The sequence below is a fragment of the Chionomys nivalis genome, chromosome 3, assembly GCF_950005125.1.
Source record: "Chionomys nivalis chromosome 3, mChiNiv1.1, whole genome shotgun sequence".
NCBI classification, from domain to species: domain Eukaryota; kingdom Metazoa; phylum Chordata; class Mammalia; order Rodentia; family Cricetidae; genus Chionomys; species Chionomys nivalis.
The window spans coordinates 63,644,331-63,661,753 of NC_080088.1; the positions used below are offsets into that span (position 1 = coordinate 63,644,331).

At 45.5% G+C, this 17,423-nt stretch overlaps 2 protein-coding genes across 2 annotated transcripts; both read right to left on the minus strand.

The window, feature by feature from the left end:
• Positions 1-3,774: 3,774 nt before the first annotated feature.
• LOC130871287 (60S ribosomal protein L37-like) lies at positions 3,775-4,068 on the minus strand. Its single transcript, XM_057764648.1, has one exon. The coding sequence runs from the start codon at positions 4,066-4,068 to the stop codon at positions 3,775-3,777; it is 294 nt and encodes a 97-aa protein (XP_057620631.1).
• Positions 4,069-14,863: 10,795 nt separating this feature from the next.
• Positions 14,864-16,338, minus strand: LOC130871288 (calponin-2-like). The gene is made up of 2 exons (XM_057764649.1): positions 16,304-16,338; positions 14,864-15,921 (listed from the first exon to the last, which is right to left on the minus strand). Exons 1-2 carry the CDS (start codon positions 16,336-16,338, stop codon positions 15,000-15,002), a joined length of 957 nt encoding a protein of 318 aa, XP_057620632.1. The 3' UTR covers positions 14,864-14,999.
• Between the last annotated feature and the right edge of the window lie 1,085 nt (positions 16,339-17,423).

A 17,423-nucleotide genomic window follows, 5' to 3' on the forward strand; every position in this document is an offset into this window, starting at 1 on the left:
GGTCCTATTAGCCTTTGAGTCTTGTCTAGGACCCATTCTGTCACCATGGTTTTGTAGTTGTGTTTATCAGTCAAGTGTCTGTGGGGGAGGGAAGACTTACCAGTGTAATGACATTTCATTTGTATTTTAATAAATAAAGCTTGCCTGAAGAACAGAAAAGTAAAACAGCCACACTGGCCAGGCTCACAGACCAGGCAGCAACAACACACACCTTTAATCCCAGTAGCCACACTAGCTTGCCATAGAAATCAGGCAGTAGTGGGGCATGCCTTTAATCCTGGAACTAGAGAGGAATATAAAATGGGAGGCGATAGCTCCTAGACACAGTTTCATTCTGAGATTCCTGGAGGCAGGATTGCCATTTTGGACTGAGGTAGAGGTGAGAGCCGGTGGCTGGCTGCTTTGCTTTTCTGACCTTCAGGTTGAATCCCAATTTTTGCCTCTAAATTTTTATTAATCGTGCTAATACTAGAGGCCTCCTCCCTTTGTGTGGTGCTAGGGATCAAACCCAGGACGTTAGACCTGCTAGGCAAACCCACTCCCATTGTGAACTGCACTTCGGCCATTTCTATATTTTATTGTGCTTTTGGGACAGGATCTTACCAAGTTACTCTGACCTTGACCTCACACTGTAACCTCACTACCCTTGAACTAGTGATGTGGGATTGCCTTTGTATGCTGTGAATACCATTGATTAATAAAGAACTGCTTTGAGCCTATGGCAGGGCAGAACAGAACTGGTAGGGAAAGCTAGGCTGAATTCTGGGAGAAAGAGGTTGGAGTCAGAGAGAAGCCATGGAGCCTCTGACAGAGACAGACATGCTGAAACTTTAGCCAGTAAGCCACAGTCGCTTGGTGATACTGATTAATAGAAATGGGTTAAATTAAGATACAAGAGTTAGTCAATAAGAAGCTAGAGCTAATGGGCTAAACAGGGATTTAATTAATACAGTTTCGGTGTGATTATTTCAGGACTAAGCAGCTGGGAACCAACAAGTGTCTCTCTCCTCCTACAGACTAGTGATTCTCCTGTCTCAGTTTTCACAGTAGCTTGAATTCTAGGCCTGTGTCCCCACGCCCAACTCTCCTGTTTTTGCTAAGGAAAGTTTCTCATGTTACATTCTAAAAGAGAGATGGGGTCTGGATGAGGGCTTGGGCCAATCTGCCAGCTGCCAACGTTGCTTCCTTCCATCCTGAGTTCTGTGTCCACTCTGCCTGGCTTACCCATTGGTGGCTGATTTTGGAGGTTCTTTGGGAGGGTCAAGGATGGCCTCATCTCACAAGTGTCAAACTGACACAAAGGACCTTTGTTGCAAGGACATGTCCTTGTTGGGTCTAAAGTGGGCTCCCAAAATGATACTGTTGGTGACACTGTCTTAAACAGAAGGACTCTGACCAGGTAAACAAAATGATGGTTATTGGGAAAACAGGAGCCTAACTCAGCACTCCTCAGGAATCTTCTATGCTGTGCTTCTGTTTGCCAGGAACCTCCCTTAAACTCCCCAAAGGTCAACTACCATGGGCAAGGGCACCCAGTTCTCAACCAATCCAAACAGCTCGTATCAGCTCAAGGACCCCACCCAGCTGACGGTCATACAACATCCATTTGATTTTCCGCCATTTTGCTCCTCTCCACCTGAGAAATAGGCGCAGCAGTTTGATCCCCAGTAAACCTTTCTACCCGTGGACTGCTCCAATTTGGTGGTTTCACAACCCTATCACACTTAGTGCTAAAAACTGGGTGGAAGAGCAATGCTGGGCCCCCATGGGCTCTGCCCCTCCTAACTCAACCAGACTGCCAATTTGGTCTTCCTGGGTACTAATCATTGCCTATGCTGGCTCCTGCCACCCACCACATCAACTCCAGATTTGAGAGCCTGACCTTTCTGCCGACTCTCTTCTCCTTGCCTACTCAAGCAGTTCTCTTCTCAGAGCTGCCTGCTCTGTCTTCTCTTTGTCCCTCACTGGATCACTGGAGCCTGTTCAGCAAAAGTCACATTAATGTGTCAGGTAGCACCCTATGCCCTCCTGGGTGTCCACCAAGTTGAAAGGGAAGCCTTTCCACAGGAATTCGGGACATCTCGCTGACAAGTCGTTTTCCCTTTGGGGACGTCCTTGGGTTGAACTCTGTCCCTCCCCGTGTCTCCACTCCTGTGCTAATTCTCTGCTGTCGCATTTTCAAGGGCTTCTCCCTTCCTACTCAAGTGAACCATGGGCTTTTCCCATTCAGACTTAGACTCATAGATTCCTTGCCTGCCTTCTTAAATCTCTTTCCTTTCTCAGACTGAAATAACATTAACCCTCGCTGCCTTGTGTGTGTGTTTTAACTGCAATATGACGTGGCCTCAGTATAAGCCTGATAGCCAAGCTCAATGACTAGAAAATGTGGCATCTGAGTTCCAAATCCTTATGGATTGTGACTGCTCTGCCATAGGACAAGCATGATCTGAAAATCTCTTATATTTAAACTCTATTTACTCTCCACTTCCAAAAATCTGTTATCATTAAACTTTCCTTACTCTCTGTTCCCATCCCCAGCCCCTGATCACTGGGTTCAGTCTTAGATTCAAATGTCATTGGATATTGGTAATGTCGGGGAAATTGTCACATGTCATTCTACCCTGCTAAACAGCTGGCTCTGGCAGTGGGATTTGGCTTGCTCACTCTAGACCCAAGCATGTTTGTCTAAGGATTCTTCCAAAGCTCTGTTGTGGATCAGGCTGGCAACCTGACTCTGTTACAGGGAGAAAGAGAACAAAACAGAGCAGCTAAGAGGTAAACTATTTCTAACAGAAGTTCCCGATGGCTAGGTGTAATCACAGATGCTTGGCTCTCTGCATACTCCCCCTTTATCTTGGTTTTGTTTACTCTCTAGAAATGTTTTCTGAAATGTAAACTTTATCTCTGGGTTTGTAAGACCACTAGGATGTGGTTTTAAATAAATCTGTAAAATTCCAAGTTAAAAAAAAAGTTTAAAGCTTGTAAATGTTCCAATTTGGTGGTTTCACCTTGCTCTCACTTATAGTCCCTGGGTTGGAATTGTGTCTCCCTCAGCTTTCCAGAACACTTCCTCCTTCTGAGTCTGAGGACCTACCTGCTTGTTCAGCCCTGCACTTCTCACCTTGGGTTGATCTAGGGAAGAAAAGACCTGGGGAAGTAGATTACATTTAAACTCGGTAACAGTGAAAGGTCCTAATTTTTTCGCCTGGGAAGAGAAATTCATGATGCTGGTCCAAGGTTTTGAGCAGGAATGTTCCAGCAGCTTGAATAGTGGTCCCTGGCTATACAGAGAAATCTCCTGTACTCCTTTCCTGATTCTGGTTTCATTGAATTTGGGCCATGTTTTTAAAAGTGCTTCAAATGGGTTTAATGAATAGCCAAGGTGGAGAACCTATGGACTGACATGAATGAAAAAGGTACCCTGTGGCCAGTGGGTGGAATTAATGACGTTTGCTAAGTTAGGGTACTGTCTGGAAAAGAAAGGGGATGCTTTGCCATGCTGCACATTGTTAACCAATTGCATTCATATTTCAGTGTAACAAAGACCCACGTGCTACCTACTTTGTGCTTTCTGTAGCTACTTCTGTGGGAGGAACACTGTTTGAGCTGGACCTGGGTCATGTGTACAGCTTGTATGGAAGGGGTTATCCTGTGGAAGGGGCTCCTACTTTTAAGGAAGGGGTTCTGTTGTAGGAAGGTCAGGATATTAAAGGCTGAAAAGATTTTTTTTTTTTTCGGAAACCAGAACATTTATTTTATGACAGATTGAAATTCTCAAAATGAACTGAATGTTACAACAGCTGCCCTCTTGGGTTTAGGGGTTGTCCCTTCACGGGATCCATGTCTGAATCTTTGGTAAACAATTTTTAGGTGCCTCATCCGCCCAGTCCCGGTAGTGTTTCGTCTCTTAGCCTTGGCACTCCAGTTATACTTTCTCTTGTGCTTGGCAGGGTAACCGCATTTGCCACAGGTAGACTTCCGAAGGTGGTAGACCTTAGAGCCACAGCGGCGGCACAACATGTGTGTCTTGTTGCCATGCTTTCCGAAGGATGACGTTCCTGTCGTCATCTTGTTTCTGCTGCCGAGGCCAAAGAGACCGGAAGACAAGGCTGAAAAGATTTAACTTAATAAAGCCTTCAGCTAGCCCAGACTGTTTCAGAGTTAAATAGCCCACCAGACATTACTGTTCTGGGCCGCTTCTGGTATTTCTCTGTGATTTTTCTCAGACCGTATCTCCTGTGCTGAGCAGGAGAAGTCAACATGAAGTTTGATGGCAGACTATGATCACTGGGGCCTCAAAAGAAGACATGCAAATGGCCAAGGGCGTATTAAAATTCTCAGTCTCACTAATCAGAGAAACAGAGATCAGAACTATAGGCAGATGCTGTGATGGAATACCCAAGACTGGGTAATTTACAGATAGAAGACATTTATTTATTACAGTTCTAGAGGCTGGCAAGGGCAAGGGTAAGGGACCTGTGGCTTGCACATGACTTCTTGCTGTATCATTCCATTGTGGAAGCTGGAAGGGCAAAAAAAAGCACAGGGCAAGGGTACCGAACTCATTCATTCATCGAAATACACACTTGTGGTTGTAACCCACTGTCACTATAGTGACATTAATCTTCATGAAAAATAGGAAGAAGGGATGGGGTGGGATTTGAGACACCGGGAAGAGACTTGGGAGCTCTCAAGAAGGGGAATCCGTTGGAGGGTGATAAGGGATACAGAGAAGCCTGCTAGAATGACTTACCATGAATTCATAGGAAATCTGTGCTCATTCCAGGGAATCTCTGCCACGAGGTGGGGAATAGGTCATCTGTTTAACCTGGAAGTGGGGGTGTGGATGGGGGCTCCCATCCCTGAGGCTATTAAGAAAGTAGTGCTTGTATAATCGACTGGTCATGGAATTGTGAAGAAGATGTCCGAATCAGAGGGAATGAATAACCTTTAGTTTCCTTCCAAACCTTGAGACTTTAGGATCTTGTAATTCTAAGCATCGCAAGGAACTTAATAAAATGAAATTACTTCCATCCTATCTAAATTATAGTGCTTGCCTTTCAGCTTCCTGGAGGGAAAGGACTTTAAAAATGCTGCACCCTTGGAACAGATGATGCGATCCAGGCGCTCTCATTCCGGGTCAGTTCTCTTAAGCATCAGTGTGATTACGACCGACCGAACAGATGCGCCATCATGCTGGCTGATAAGTTTGCTGCATTTATCTCTCTCCAGCAGGCATTGTGGGATGGCTGAACACAGGCTGTCATTTTGATGCATAGCCCTTTTTGTTTGCTGAGGACTTTTTGAGATTTTTTTTATTATGGAAGTTATATTATCCCTGTTGGCTCTGGGTTATTAAAGTGTTGTACTTTTTGACTTTTTTAGAGATTTGTATTTGGTCCCAGAAGCAGCTTTGCAAAGTTGGCAGCAGGAAGGGGAGGAGATATTCTGGATGCTTCTTCCTCCAAAGGTCCCACCAATCCTACTTGATGGCAGAATGCCCACGTAGGTAGGCACACTCTCTGTCCTGGAATAGTAGGGAGGGCACAGATTGTACAGGATGGTGAAGTTGCTCCATACTGGCACAGAGCTAAGGATGTCCCAGCCTGGTTCTCAGAGCAGTGCTTTTAATAAGGCCTTCATTAGAAGTCACAGGACCACTGGACATTTTGCAGGTCTCCTATAGCTTCAGCTAATTGCTCCAGCTTCTTCTACCATGAAGACATCCCTTTGGGGACCAGTGGGTAAACATCAGTCTGCTAATGTGACCTGCAGGCACAATTAAAAGAAAAAAAGTCTTCACTGTAGAAAGTCTCCTGTCTCAAGCAGCTCGTGACATTGTCCCAACTCTCTAAACTATTTCCATGTGGAGCTGGGCCCCATGCTACAATTCAGCATCACGACTATTGCTAAGTTCTCCCCTCTGCCCAGCATCAGACTCGGAGAGCAGCAACACTGCATCACTTCCACATGTCGGGAAACAGAAGTGTTCTTAGAGCAAGGGGATCTGTGGCCTGTTTAATAAACAGGTACCAATGATACAGCATGGGAGGGCAGGGATAAAGGAAATCCTTTAATCACACATGTTCAAGGGGGAGTCACAGAGAGCTGCTCACTTCTGGTCAGAATTACTCTTAGCAGTGAACCCAAAGCACATGGGTTCCATTGCTCAGGATTGTGATTCCAGCTGCTCTGGAGGCTATGACAGATGGGTCACGAGTTCAAAGCCTAAGTAAGCTAAAGAGGAAGTTTGAGGTCACTCTGGGCAAGTCAGTGAGACTTTGTCTTAAAAAATAAAAAGTTTAAAAAAAATGGTCTTGGGACATGACTTAGTTGTAAAGTACCTCATACACCCAAATTTCCCCCGTATGACAACAAACTAAAAAATTTGTTTTCTTTATTTTTCCATTTGAAAATATTGGGATCAAAATAAGACTCTATCTAATTGTACTCTTCTTGGCTGTTTTCATAATGGATAGTAAGCTTTGGAAAGAACCTGCAATCTATATCCTTCTTTAACCATAACAGAAAAGGAACCACACGGTGAAAAGGAACAAAGAGCTCCGGCGGAATCACGCCCTGGCTAGAGGGTACTAGGACAGCAATAAAAAAATCAAGCCTTCTGTGGTTTAGACCATCTTTAAGACTGTCTACCAACTTAAAACACTACAGTTTGTAGTTGTTAGTTTTCTAGTCTTTTGACTCTTTGGGGGCCCACCACCTAGCTCTCAAATAAATCCCACACGGAGGCTTATTCTTTCTTATGAATGTCTGGTCTTAGCTTGGCTTATTTCTAGCCAGTTTTTCTTAAATTATCCCATCTACTTTTTGCCTCTGGGCTTTTTCCTTTCTTTATTTCTATAAATCTTTTCTTCTTCTTCTTTCTTCTTCTTCTTCTTCTTCTTCTTCTTCTTCTTCTTCTTCTTCTTCTTCTTCTATTCTTATTCTTATTCTTATTCTGTGTCTGGGCATGCGACTGGGTGGTCAGCCCCTTCTTTTCTTGCTCCTTCCTCTCCTCCCAGATTTCTCCTCCTATTTAGTCTCTTCTGCCTGCCAGCCCTGTCTGTCCTTTCTCCTGCTTTGCTATTGGCTGTTCAGCTCTTTATTTATACAATCCAGTATTGTAGTCAGGCAAAGTAACTCAGCTTCACAGAGCTAAGCAAATGCAACATAAAAGAATGCAACACATCTTTGCATCATTAGACAAATGTTCCACAGTGTAAACAAATGTAACACATGTTTCAGCTAACATTCTACCACAGCAGTTCTGGGGGAATAGTTTATTCCCAAATGGGCATTGAGCAGATGGACAGGAGAGGGGTGAGCTGACTTACCACAGAATCCAGGGAGAGAACCGGGGCTTCAGGAAACCTGCTGTACACAGCTGGGTAGGGTGGAGGAGCAATGATCAGAGCGACAACAGGTCTGACGCTATGTCATATTGCTGAGATGGATCCCCTGGGATGAGTGGGGCTTCTCCAGGGGCAGGGCGGACTGTGAGGGTACCGCCGCTCCTTCTGCTGGGGCTCTGGCTTTCATGCCCTCTCAGGAATAGGAAAGAAGTCTTTCCCATCTAAGGAAGGGAGCTAGAATGAGAACCCGCTTCAGTCGGTGTCCTTGGAGGGACACACTCTCAGGTAAAATGTAAGTTATGGAACAAAATGAGCTGCCAAAACAACCGCCTCTCTGCTAGCTAGGCAAGACAATGACAGGACAGCAAAGCTTTCTCTGTTGGGCCCTCAGGGAACCACTTGTCTCACATTGATTAGGTCTGAATCTGTACAACCCAGAACGACAGAAGTTCACAATCCTTTATACCAAAGAGGCCCCAGGTTGCTTATCGGGTGATTTGCCCAGAGAATAAAAGCAGCAGTCCTCTTCCTCAGGACTATGCTGGAATCTGTGATGAGGGGCCTCTCGCAGAATGCACAGGCCACAGTAAAGACGACAGCACCGCCACCACGCAGGAGGTGGGTGACACATGACCAGGGCTAGAGCACCTGGGAACTGGGGTACCGGAAGGAGGAGAAGAATGTGAGTGTGTCTATTCTTCATAAAGACTGCGTGCACAAACGACACAGGGACAAGGTGGCTGATTGGAGCACTGCTTGGAAAAGCAAAGCAGGCACAAGGAAAGCTGGACACAGCCCAGGCCTTTCTTCAGAGGACTGATGTAAAAACCTGGTGCAAGCCAGCATCGAAGAAATACCCCATGTACTAATGTGAGCCTATGGGGTGTACTGTTAGTTAAAAGCAAACCAGAAGAGCTGTTTATCTCGCCATTTGCACCTAAGAAGTGCGTGCATGTGTGCGGCGAAAACACTTTAAATCTGTGTTTATATTAACACTGAATAACACCCAGGAAACTAAAATGTAGAATCCACTGGGACTGAGGCATAGATACTGTGGGTTACGGGGAAGGGGAGTGGTGCTTCTCAATGATTATATTTTGTTACTTCAATCTTTAAACCATAAAAATCTATCAACTACCCAACCTTAACATTTAATTTTAGAAAAATAATAAAGCTAAAGTTTAATAGGATTGGGACCCCAGGTGCTGGAGATGGAGAAGCCATGAGTTCGGCTTCCAAGTACCCATGTGAAAAGATGAGATTGTGAAGTCCCATCTGCAATGCCAGTGCCATGGAGGTAGGTGCAGGAGGATGAGGGGGCGGGGCTTGCTGGCCAGTGAGTAGAGCAGAATTTGTGAACTCCTGGTTCAGCGAGACACCTTGTCTAAAAAGTAATGTTGCGAGTGCTTGAGGAAGACACCCAGTGGCAACTCTGGTCTCTGCATGCAAATGCACCCACACATGTGTGCATGCACATGCATGCACGCACACACATACACATGCACACACATGCATGCATACACATACACACATGCATGCACACACACATACACATGCACACACATGCATGCACACACAAATGCACACATGCATGCACACACACATACACATGCACACACACATACACATGCACACACATGCATGCACACACACAAATGCACACACGTGCATGCACACACACATGCACGCACGCACACATATACATGTACACATGCATGCACACATACACATGCACACACACATACACATGCACACACATGCATGCACACACACATACACATGCACACACGTGCATGCACACACATGCACACACGCATGCACACACACATACAAATGCACGCACATGCACGCACACACACATGCACGCACACACATACACATGCACACATGCATGCACACACACAGGATGATTCCACATTATAAGAAGATTTGAAAGGGAGCAAATATGAACTGTGAAAACAGCGGAAGAGAGGGGGTAAAGAGGTGGGGCAAGAGTAGAGGACCATGTCAGAAATCCGGCACATGCTTATAGGAGTTCAAAAGATAGGATAGAAAAAACAGGGTAGAATGGAGCCGATGGCTGCACATTTTTATGACATTGAAGCACAGTGGGTTGTAAGCAAAAACTAATTCTACAGTGCAATTGGAGACATTGTAGAAGGGCTCAAGAGAGCGGGAAAAAGATGAAATGTAAAAACAACTCATGAGAAGGACGCATGACTGACGGAGAAAAAACACGTGAAAGCTCTGAAGGTCAAAAGCCAATGGAGTCGTACTCCAAGAATGAGAGCAAGTTAGCATTTTCAGACTCGAAAGGCCTAACGGACATCTCTGGTCAGCACTTACGTATTTCAGACAGAATGAAAATCAAACTAAGAGGAAGGAAGAGAGTGAAAGAAGTTAAGTGGACAGAAAGCTGGAAAAAAGCACCAAAAATTCCAAACAAGTCATGATAGGAAAACAACCATGATAAAAAAAAACATTTTGATAAATCATAGTAAAAGTAAAGTACAAAATAGCATAGCTGGTGTCAGAGTTAAGGTTCTCTGTTGGGCTGAGTACAGGCAAAAGCAAGGGAGACGCCCACCTTAAGAACACAGTATAAGCTGGGTGGTGGTGACACACACCTGTAGTGCCAGCACTCAGGAGGCAGAGGCAGGTGGATCTCTGAGTTTGAGGCCAGCCTGGTCTATAGAGCATGTTCCAGGACATCTAGGGCTACACAGAGAAACCCTGTCTCAAAAAAAAAAAAAAAAAAAAAAGACATCAAATTTTCCTAGAAAGATTAGTAAACATTCCCTCACCCTGGATAGGGCACCAGCGACCAATTCCTAGTCCAATTCTAGCTTGGTGAACCAATGGGTTTATTGAGTTTGTTTACAGAGCACAGTGACAATTTTACCAGGACAATTCAGTCTTAGAAAACTCAGTTTCTTTAAGAAACTCTAACTAGGAGCTGGAAAGATGACTCAGTGGTTAAGAGCACTGACTGTTCATCTAGAGGACCTGGATTCAATTCCCAGCACCCACAGACAACGGTCTGTAACTCCAAGATTTGACACCCTCACACAGACATGCATGCAGACAAAAACACTAATGCATATCAAATAAGAATAAATAAATTATTTTATAAAAGAAACTCTTACTGAGACTACAGAATATCCATGGGTAAAAAGTAAAACTGGATCTCTACCTCACTCCAAATATAAAATTAATTCAAAATGGATCAAAAATCTACATGTAAGAACTAAAGTTGTTACTCTCTTAGAAAACAGAGGTGCAATTCCTTCTGACCTTGGATTAGACAGTGGTTTCTTATACAAGATACTAATGGTATTAGCAACAAAAGAAAAAATAATCGGATATCAACAAAATAAAAGACTTTTGTACCTTCAAAGGCATCAACAATTAAATGAAGCAACAACCCAAGGAATGGGAGAAAACAGTTTCAGATCGCACACTCAACTAAAGAATTGTGTGTAAGACTTGTAAAGAACTTTAAAAGTTTAATAATGGGGGTAATGCCATTTAGAAATGGCTGACAATTTTGAATAGATCGATCTCTAAAGAAGACATCAGCATCGGCATTAGACTCGAGGAAATACATCATAATCGTCAGTGTCCTACTCAACTTTTGCATCAATGTGAGACAACCCAGGAAGGAATTTCTTGGATCAGATTGACGTGTGGGTTGTCTGTGAGGTGTTGTCTTGATTGATGATTGATGTGGGAGGGCCTAGTCCATTGTGGGTAGCACCATCCCTAGGCAGGTGTGCCTGGACTGTAGAAGAAAGCTAGCAGAAGTGGGGTAGTGGTGGTGCACATTTAATCCTAGTATTCAGGAGACCCGGGCAGGCAGATCTCTGTGAGTTTGAGGCCAGCCTGGTCTACAGAGCTAGTCCCACAATAGCCAAAACTACACAAAGAAACCCTGTCTTGAAAAACAAAACAAAACAAAACACCACCACCAAGACAATAAAAGATAGAAAGAAGGAAGGAAGAAAAAAGGAAGGGAGGGAGGGAGGGAGGGAGGGAGGGAGGAAGGAAGGAAGGAAGGAAGGAAGGAAGGAAGGAAGGAAGGAAGGAAGGAAGGAAGGAAGGAAGGAAAACTAGCAGAAGACAAGTTTGTGTGCAAGCTAGTGAGCTCAGCTAGAGGCTGAGCCAGTCAGCAGGTTCTTCATGGATTCTGCTTTGAATTCCTGCTCTGACTTCTTTCAATGATGAGTTGTAACATGGAAAGGTAAGTCCAATAAACCCCCTCTCTCCCAAGTTACTTTTGGTCAGAGTGTTCTGTTTACAACAGAGCAAGGGTAGAGTAACCAGACATCAAGGAAATATAAAAACCACTACCCCAGTGTCTTTGTCAATGTTCTGTTACTGTAAAGAGACACTATGACCGTGGAAAGTCTTATAAAGGGAAGGATTTAGCTGGGACTTACTTACATATTTAGAGGTTTAGGACATTATCAGCATAGCAGGGCATAGCAGCATGCAGGCAGATGTGTACAGCTAAGAGTTCTACATCTGGATTCACAGGCAGGAGAGAGAAAGAGAGAGAGAGAGAGAGAGAGAAAGAGAGAGAGAGAGAGAGAGAGAGAGAGAGAGAGAGAGAGAGAGAGAGAGAGAGGAGAGAGGAGAGAGAGAGAGAGAGAGAGAGAGAGAGAGAGAGAGAGAGACGAGAACAGCAGGGCCTGACTTGACTTGAGAATTTGAAACTCCAAAGTCCACTCCCAGTGACATACTTTCTCCAACAAGGCCACACTTCCTAATAGTACAACTCCTTGATGAGCAAGCATTCAAATCTATGAGCCTATGGGAGCCATTATTATTCAAACCACCACACACAGTGAGATACACTGCACATTTATGAAGGTGTCTATAATTAAAAGCCAAACAGTGTTCAGGATGTGGACAGATCAAAATCATTTGATGCTACTGTGGACATCTAAAGTCATGCATATGTTTTGGAAAACAGTCTGACAGTTCCTTAAAAAAAAAAAATTAAACAGAGTAATCATGTGATCCAGAAAGTCTACTCCGAGGTGCACATCAAAGACGAGTGAAAAGATGCGCAAATAGCCAGCTTTATTACCCATAATAACCAAAGGGGAGAATAACCAAACAGGAGAATTCCATTAGCTAATAATAGGCAAATTACATATATTATAATAGTATCTCCAAACAGGAAAAAGAAAGCTGGGGGTGGTGGCAGCACACGCCTTTAATTCCAGCACTTGGGAGACAGAGGCAGAGGAATTTGAGGCCACCCTGGTCTATAAAGAAAGCTCCAGTTTAGCCAAGGCTACACAGAGAAACCTGCCTTGAACAAATAAAATTAAATAAATAAGTAAATAAACAAATGATAAAAAAAGAAAAAGAGAAAAAGAAAATCTAAAACAAAGTAAAAGAAGCCAAAATAAAATATTCTTCTATTTAGATATGAAATGCCCAAAGTAGATTAATCCATAGCTATAGAAAGTATGTAGATTGTTACCCCAGCCTGGGAAGGACAAGGGAGTGTTGGAAAGGAATCAGGGAAAATTGTTGGTATAGAGCATATTCTGGGGGAGACAAGAATGTCCTACAATGGATTGTGGTGAGGATCACACTACTCCACTGATATCTTAAAATCTTTGAATTGTATACACTAAGGAGATGGATTTTATTTTATATCAATTTTCTCTCAAACATTTATCTTAAAAATTGACCTCAAAGATTTACCCATTTATGATGGACTCTACAGCTTACTCCAGAAGCTCGTGCCTGATACTGTAGCCGGAGCCAAGATCCCAGAGCTGGGGAGGTCATGGGTTCTGGGGACAACCTCCTGCTGTTTGCTAAATGAACATGGCACCAAATACTAATCTTTATACCCGTGTGTTAGTGCACCTCTCAGTCCTCATCACAGAAGCTTCCTTACGGTGTGCGGAGCAGTCCACACAGAGACTCACAATTGGTAGAGTACAGAGAACAAGGGACCGTGGAGTGCTCAGCTCCAAATGGGACATCTGTATCACACCCCTCCCCACAAAGCTCAGAGATGATCTCTGAAGAGGGGACGGAGAGATATCTGGCATGGTGGTGCACATCTTTTAACCCCGGCACTTGGGAGGCAGAGGCAGGAGGATGTCTGTGAGTTTGAGCCCAGCCTGGGCTACATAGTGATTTCCAGGACAGCCAGGACTACATAGAGAGACCCTGTATCAAAAAAAAACCAACCAACCAACCAACCAACCAACCAAAAAGCCTATCAGAGTTGGAGGTTGTGGAAAACTGCTATGGAACAGTGTTTGGGGACACAACAGAGCCACTGCACATGTGATCTCACAGCAGCTGGGACCATATGCATAAGCTCTGCACAAGATGAAGCCAGACAAAAGTCTAGCCTGAATCAGGGAGCACTCATGAAGCCCCACTCATGGCTGAGACCCTATTGGCGGTTGATTGCTGCTGGGGAGGAGGAGTCAGATTTCTTCAGAGATATGGCCTCTAATAGGTTCATAGAAGCCTCTACTAGATCTGTTTCTAATGTGCCAATGGATGCCCTAAACCCATGTGCATGTTGGCAGCATTCATTGAATTCAGTAAATTAAAAAATAATAGAGTATGTGTATTTGGGAGGGAAAAGTGGAGAGGGTATGGAAAGGGTTGGAGGGGAGGAAGTCCAAGGTAGGTTTGCTCAAAACACTGTATACTTGCATGAAATTCTATACATAAAACCATGTTTTTTTAAAAAAAAAATGGCCTGAAAATTAATGACCTAAGTCTATAATTCAAGAAACGAGAAAAAAGTGCAAAGGAACATACATAAGAAATAGGAAAAAGAAATTCATGAAGGGAGGGGAATAATCAATGAAGCAGAAATGAGGCACAAGAGTGATCTTTGGAAAAATTAATAAAATAGGTCCGCCTGTGGGAAGACCGCTAAAGAAAACAGAAAGGGCAGTCCAAGTGATTCTCTTCTTTTTTTTTTTTTTACTCTTAGAAATGGAGGTTTTTATTGGTTTTGGTCCACACAAGGTATTTCACATTATCTGGAAGCAGAGAGGCCCCTGTGGGTCGGGTGCAGCACTTCTGGACGCCAGGGTGGAGTCCAGCACAGATAATCACCCCAGGGCAGGAGGCTCGGGAGCGGGGAGGTGGGAGCCCAGACGAATCCCGGCAAGGGTTTGGGAAAAGCAAATGCAGTTCCTCAGAATGCCTGCAGTATTTAGGACCCAGGCGCACCCCCATACCTTTAGGGGGAACAAACAAAACACAAAACCCCTTGTTTCCTTTCACTGAAACTGCCTGCAATTTCCATGGGATCACACACCACAAACTGAAGAGATGAAGAAACCCGAAACTCTTCCAGAGCCTTCTGAGAGATCTATAGCTGGCTACTCTACCAAGTACCCCATGTTGCTTACTGGGTGGGTGGGTCAGTCCTGGGAAGCAAGGCATGACAGGTGAGGAGGGCACAGCTACTGCAGACCTCTCCTCCAAGCCCTCAGGAAGCTGAGGCAGGAGGACTGCAGTGAGTTCCAGGCAAGAGAGGGCCACAAAGTGAGGCCCAGTTTCAAAAAACAAAACAACACAATGAAAGCACATAAAACAAAGAAAAGCCCACACAGGGTGCTGACGTGGGGAGCCAGCACCCTTGGGTGTTCAGTAGCCCGCCTCCTCCTGGCAGTATGCCAGGTACTCAGGGCCCTCGCCATGGCTGTCACCCCCGACGGGTGCTCCATCAGCTGCTGGGCCCTGTGGGCAATACTTGGGGTCATATATCTGCCGCCCCAGCCCGAAGACCTGGCCGCTCTGGTTGGCGCCCTGCGTGTAACCCATCTGCAGAGACATGGAGGAGTTGTCACACTTGTCGGTGCCCAGCTTGGTGTCATAGATGTGCCTCCGGGTCCCTGGAGCCGTCATGCCAACCTGACTGGCACACTTATTGGTGCCCATCTGGAGGCTGATGGTGCAATGATCCATGGGAGGCAGGATGTGGTTCTTGGGGTCATAGAGGTGTCGTCGGGTACCATAGGCCGTCATGCCAGACTGGCTGGCACATTTGTTGGTGCCCATCTGCAGCCCAATGACGCACTGGCCGGCCTTCATGGTGGCATCATCAAAGTTCCTCTCCTGTTTCTCCGAGTATTTGACCCCGATGTCCACACCACTCTGCAGCCCCTTGGTCTTGGCCTTTCCCGCCAGCGCAAGCAGAGACACTTGCACCTGCGTCATGTTCCCGCTCTCAAACAGGTCATTGGCCTCAAACAGGTCCACAGGGTTCATGCCATAACCGACCATGGCCTTGATGAAGTTGGAGAGGTTTTCTAGCTGGTGCCAGTTCTGCATAGAGCGGTTGATCTTGGGGACGGAGCCTGGCTGGAGGATGTTCATGAGTGTGCACAAGATGGCCCCGTCTTTCAGGCCCTTCTGGAAGTCGGGGCCAATGGAGAGGCCCGTGAGTCCTTCAATCCAGCTGCGGAGCTCTGCTTCCTTCTGGGGGTCATATTTGGACAGGAGCCGGTTCCTGACCTCGGCCGAGAGCCCGTAGGACGGGCCCTTGTTGAACCCAAGTGATTCTCTTCTAAAACCTCACCTCACCGCAGGGTGCTGCCCACGCTGCAAAGATAGTAGGGAGGTGTTGGAACAGATTTGCATTCTGTTATCTGAGAGCAGAGGGCTCTCAGATGTTTAAACATGGATTAGTTTAATGTAGAGAAGAATACTGGAGGTGTAGAACCAGTGAACCTGGCCGCGGGGAGAAGCAGGAAATAGTGGTGACCCCTCGGGCAGGTCTGGATACAGTACCGTGGAGAGAGGGATTTGGCAATGGGAAAATACTGTTGAGCCCTGGAGAGGTTCAAGATGGACAGTGGATGTCATGGGGGCCACTTTCCCATTGCTGCAGCCGGGGCTTCACAACAATGCCTCTTCCTTGTCTCCGATTTGCCTGGCTCTGTGGTCACCCATCCGCATCCCTAATAGTTTTCTCCTGCAGCATGTCTGATGTCTTTTATGTTGAGAGTGTTGGTCCAGATGATGTCTCTGGCTCTTCACAACCCCAAGGCTCATGATCCTCAATTGTGTTATCTTCTCATAGCTGCAAGAGATGTGGGGTGTGGTGTCCCTGGTAACAGTCAGATACCCCAAGTGTCTGGGAATAAACTCAGGTATTGGTTTCCATGCTGTTTCACAGAATACTGGGTTCCAAGAAGATTTTCACTGGCTGTCCGTGTCTGAGGTCCTCGCTAAGACTCAGGACCAAGAGGTCATCCACTATGGCTAAAGCAAGGGCAATCTTAGTTACCATAAATGGTGGTGCTCAGGGTTAGGTGGTATTTGCTGTACATCTTTGAATTTTCATAGCACATCTGACCCGATAGTCACTTAGCATCAACCACTTCAGTACCACTTAAAGAGTCTCAGAAGCCAGGTGTGGTGGTGCACCTAGCTTTCATCCCAGCACTTGGGGGGGGGCAGAGGTAGCTTTCTGTGGGTGCAAGGCCAGCCTGGTCTACATACTGAGTTCTAGGACAACCCAGGCTACATAGCATGACCCTCTCTCAAAAAATAAAAATAAAGTTTCTGAAGGATGTAGGCAAATCACAGATGTGATTTTGGACAGAGGTTTTGAGTCTCCTGGGGTTATATCAAGGTCTCAATCCTGAGCAAGGTTTATGGCAAACAAGACAATTGGAGGTGAGGTGCAGGAGAGGTATTTGCCCAGGTCTTCAGGTCTACCCTGTGACAACGTGCAGATAAACGGATGGGGAAGAATCAGTGGTATTTGGGGAATGAGAACAAGAGAAAGGAAGGGAAGAGCTGAGTCAGTGTCCCAGGGGAGGTGGCAGGCGGGAGAAGGGAGAGATCCCATGCTTGGCAGGACTGGAACCCTGACAGTGTGTGGACCAGCATGAGGACACCCTCACCTGGGGCGTGAACCCTTTCTGTGAGATCTTGAGTGCTCCCTTACAGGTGTCCAGTCTTCACAATAATCTTGGGACTGGAAAGGAAAGGATGGGTTGTATGAAATTAACTGTCCACTCCGAGCCTTCCAGATGCATTAATGACACTTCCGATGTGTTA